Consider the following 4,408-nt stretch of genomic DNA (forward strand, 5'->3'; position numbering starts at 1 on the left):
CTTCCCCAGCTCTCTCTGTCTGAGCCCCCGAAGTGGCCCCAGCCCACGTGCCTGTTAATTCTGCAAGGCTCAGTTTCAGTTTACACCTCACTTGCCTGCAGACAAGTAGGCTGTCCAGAAGTGGTCTGCATTTTTCCTCCCTGCTTCTGTTTTCTGGCCTTGCCTTAATCATCTTCCCTTGCCACTGGCATCTCACCCCTGTTTGTTGTTTTCCCTTTTTTACTCTTGCATGGCTTTTGCTGTAGGGTTGCTGCTTCGTCTCCAGAGCCATTGCTCTCTTCTGAGCTGGCTGTCTCATTTTTTTTCCTCAAGGCTTTGGGAGACTGTGGTGCTCTTGCTCCCTAGAGTGGGCTGCCTTCCTTTTGCTGCTGCTCTAATTAGAAAAGCTGGCCCAAATTAACCAAAGTTGGTTGCTAATTTTTTCAGAAGCTGATACCATGTATCCCAGAGTTTAGGTAATGCGACCCTCAGGTTTTGCACCAGAAATGATGGGGCCTCAAAGCACAAGTTTTCTAAGGTTATGTCTGTTATTAAATTTGGTTATGTTCAGGTAATTAAGACAGTTCCTACAGAGTCACACCCAGAGCTTTGAATACTGGAGCTCAGGCTTGGATTCTATAATCATTTTGCAGGCTTAGAATTAAACATGGACATTTTCAAAGCCATTGACCTTCAGCAGCCCAGCATCCCCCACCACTGACAGCCAGCAGATCTCCCTGAGGTTGCCTTGGAGGCCTTGCAGTCTAGTTAGGCTTCTAGCTTTTGGTCACACGTCTTACGCATGAATGAGTGTTTTGTGCAACTTAAAAATAGACTTTGTGCCTTCAAAACGGGCCATTGCTGCCTCATGGCCATACACACCTGTTGCAGAATTAGTGGCTTGTCTTCTGCAGTGTGTGGCCACCTGGATTTTAGCAGCTGTGGTGGTTCTTGGTGGCCCAGAGACTGTGTTCACTCCTGTGTCCAGCTTGCCCTGGGATTGCCCTGCTAAGCCCTGCACCTTGCCTTGCAGGATCTGGTGAGCCTCAAGATCCCGGAGCAGTTCCGCCATGCCATCTGGAAGGGCATCCTGGACCACCGGCAGCTCCATGACTTCTCCTCCCCTCCCCACCTGCTGCGCACCCCCAGCGGCGCCTCCACGGTGAGCGTGGGCTCGAGCGAGACGCGCGGGGAGCGGGTCATCGACGCCGTGCGCTTCACGCTGCGGCAAACCATCTCCTTCCCCCCCCGCGACGAGTGGAACGACTTCAACTTTGACATGGATGCTCGGCGCAACAAACAGCAACGCATCAAAGAGGAAGGGGAGTGAGACCCTCGGGCCCCACTCCACCCTGCCTCGGCCACGAACTGCTCAGCCCTTCATTTGTCTTCCTTCTGCTTGGTACTGCACCCCCGGACGAAGGGCGGAGGGAACCTTCTTGCTCACTCCTGCTAGGTCATGCCCTGGGTGCTGTCTAGGTCGTACTCCTGGACTGCAGCCTCCACCCCAGCTCTTGCGAGAGAAGAGCTGAGCGAAGGGGGAAGGCGGGTGGTATTTCCTTGAAAACCATTGACCTTCTTGAGAAGGCCAACTTGTTTTGTGTTTTCCTTTGGGGAGAGGGCTTCTTTTCTTGACTTTTGAATCTTCACACCTTGTGGGTGCCCTGACCTGCACACTTGTTTCTCTCACCCAGTGATCCCACTTTGAAAAGCAGGAAGGTTAAAATAAAATTCTAAAAAGCCAAAAATAACCCAAAAAAAAAAAACAACCAAACCCCAAGCAACCAAACCTACCCCATTAACAAAACCAAATGCAAAAAACCCAAAGCAACCCAACCCTGAACTGACAGTTTATCTGAAAAATAAATGGGAATCGATCTGCTGAACGCTGCACTTAAACAGCCTCTTCCCGTGGAGCTGAGTGCTCTGTTCATGTGTAATATTCTCCAGCGGAGACAGCACATGCACTTTGCTGGGCAGGCCAGCGCTTACAGCACCTGCGTCCTACTTCTTCCTTCTCCCTTGCCTTCTCTGGAAAAACCAAGCCTGCTGTCTCTTCTTGTTTTGGATATACATCCATATGTATGTCCTGGTTTGCTCCTTTCAGGCTCAGAAGTGTAAATAAAGCTACTGGTCACTCTTGAACTCTGCCCCCACCCAACCTTTAACCATGCTGTAATACTACTGACATTTAAGCTATAGAATTAGGCTTTGCCACACATGCAGCCTGGCTAGTTTAGCATAAGGATTTGCCCACCTAGCCTCCAGTTAAATGGAGGAGCAAGAGCTGCACACTGGTTTGTAGGGCTTCAGCTATCCTAAACTCAGACAATCTTTTGTTTAGACCAGGCTAGATTGGTTTCCTCCCAAGTAAAGTAGACCTGTCTTTAGATGTATCTGTAATAGGTTGGAACCTGTTGTGTTTGTTGCTATAGGTTAAGTGACAAGCAACTAGAAGTGGAGACTTCAAAAATAACTGTTGATTGCCTTAAACCAAGGACCAGTTCCTGGTACTATGAGTGTTGTTACTGCAATAAGCCATGTTTACATGAGAAATTGATTTTTCTCTGTTTTTCCTTTACTGGTTCTACCACAGTTGTGCTCTGAGGCATTTCCTCTGACTGCCAGTGGTCCTGTGGACAAATAACTGAACAATGTGTGTTTTCACATTTTTATTGGCCAAGGTAGTAAGACTCTAAGGTATACAAAACAAACCTAAGCTGAGGAGCAAGGCTCAGCACAGCTGCTTTCAAGTTGGCTTGCTCTTTTTAACAGTAAGCCTGGCTTTTTTTTTTTTTTTTTTTTTTTTTTTTGCTGGGGAAAGATTAAAAAAGCAGCTTAAATAACTTGTTATCCTACCTTGCTATGGCTGAATATTCTCGTTTCAATGCAGTGGCTGTTTTGTGGGCCCTGCTCTGTGCCACGTATTTCATTTAAGTCCAATATGGTTAGCATCCTCCATCTGTCTGTTGTGCCAGGTCTGTGTTGCATTCAAAGACTGCCTTTTGGTAGCTGTGCAAGCCTGTTTTGGTTAGCTATAAACGGTAATGCCAGATGGTTACACTGTAAAGTCTGTATATAAATATTTTTTTGTATGTGTAATTTTTTGTTTTCCTACAGCATAACATGACAATTTTTATTTCTTCTTGGGCTACTGGGTCTGACAGAACCACAATAAAATGTTGTTGTTTGTTTTTCTGTTTTTTAATTATTTTTTTTATGCAGGATGCTTACAGTTACAAATCGTGTAACAAACAACTAGTCACTGGATGAATATATTTGTATTTTTCATACTGAGATTACTGTGTTACTTTGCAGTTGAGTGGGGAGGGGGCAGGTATTGAAAGCCTGTTTTATCATTTTATTTTGTAACACTTCAAAGAGCAGTGTCCTAGATTTCAAAGTATTTAACGTGCTCAGTGTGAGAACTTACTATATCTCTTTATTTTTTTTCTATATGGTACAAAAGAAGCAAGTCCTCCTGCTCTTGACTTGATGCAATGATTAATTCAGCAGGGCAATGTTAGTGCGGGGAAAGTGTTAGTGCAGATACTTTACAAATCCCTGGAGGTGAATTAGGCTGTTCTCTTCTCACCTCCAAGGTTTTGCATCTCCATTGTGTAGTCCTTCTGAGCTGCTTCAGTACTGTACATACATTGATGCAAAAGACACCGTCATTTTTAGGAACTAAGAAGCTTCTGACTATAAAGGTTAATGCAGTTAATGCTGTGCCCAGAGTCTGGGTGCAAGCACTTCAGTATCTGCTTTTCAACTCAGCAGCAAGATGGAGCTTTTCTGCTGCATCACTAATGATTAAAATATATGCTGTGAAAACCTTTTTTCTACTGTATGCCACTATGGAGCACACTTCTGTTTAACTGGAATCGTCATGAGAGTTTGAACTGCTGTAGCTTTTACCCTCCCCTGTAGAGCTGTGATTTTGTTTTGTTTTGATGCATCAAAGTGTTATGGCTTAATCGAGCTGAGAATCTACCAATGCTTGTAGCAATGACAGTGTTGCCTGCACCAAGACCTCGGTGTGTTTTGGAACACCTTGTTGTTGAAGTGAGTGAAAATAAAAGCCAAAACTGAAAATGACACTGAATTCCCAAATAACTTCTTTTACTCCTTGTGCGCCACCTTGGAAGTGAGCAGGAGTGCTGCAGTGTCGTCTGAGCAGCTGGGGCTGGGCTGTGTCACCTTTGCCCATGGGTGCAGTTTTCTGTCCCCACAGGATTTGTGTCATGAGGGTGTGTTCCAGGGTACCGTCACACATCCATCTGCTGCCTTTCTGGCAGATGCTACAGGTCAGTTTCATGAGCCTCTTGCTGAACTGTGAAGTGTTCAGCCTTTAGCATAGCTCTTTTTTGCCCTTTCATCAGATTTCCTTATTTTATTTCTGAGCAGGGCACCAGGTAGTGCCTCACGT

The 4,408-nt window shown here is 45.6% G+C and overlaps 1 protein-coding gene across 8 annotated transcripts in view; it reads left to right on the forward strand.

The window, feature by feature from the left end:
• TP63 (tumor protein p63) overlaps nucleotides 1–4,077 on the forward strand; it is a 101,639-nt gene extending 97,562 nt beyond the window's left edge. For 5 of the 8 annotated variants that reach the window (XM_008644566.2, XM_017727042.1, XM_017727043.1 and 2 more), the window contains one exon: nucleotides 1,013–4,077. In XM_008644566.2, the coding sequence (XP_008642788.1) occupies nucleotides 1,013–1,309 (297 nt within the window). In that variant the 3' untranslated portion in view covers nucleotides 1,310–4,077. The remainder of the gene's footprint in view (nucleotides 1–1,012) is intronic. The other 3 variants (XM_017727045.1, XM_017727046.1, XM_017727044.1) reach the window with 2 other exon arrangements.
• Nucleotides 4,078–4,408: the final 331 nt, after the last annotated feature.

This window comes from Corvus brachyrhynchos, unplaced genomic scaffold, assembly GCF_000691975.1.
Source record: "Corvus brachyrhynchos isolate BGI_N302 unplaced genomic scaffold, ASM69197v1 scaffold162, whole genome shotgun sequence".
NCBI lineage: Eukaryota > Metazoa > Chordata > Aves > Passeriformes > Corvidae > Corvus > Corvus brachyrhynchos.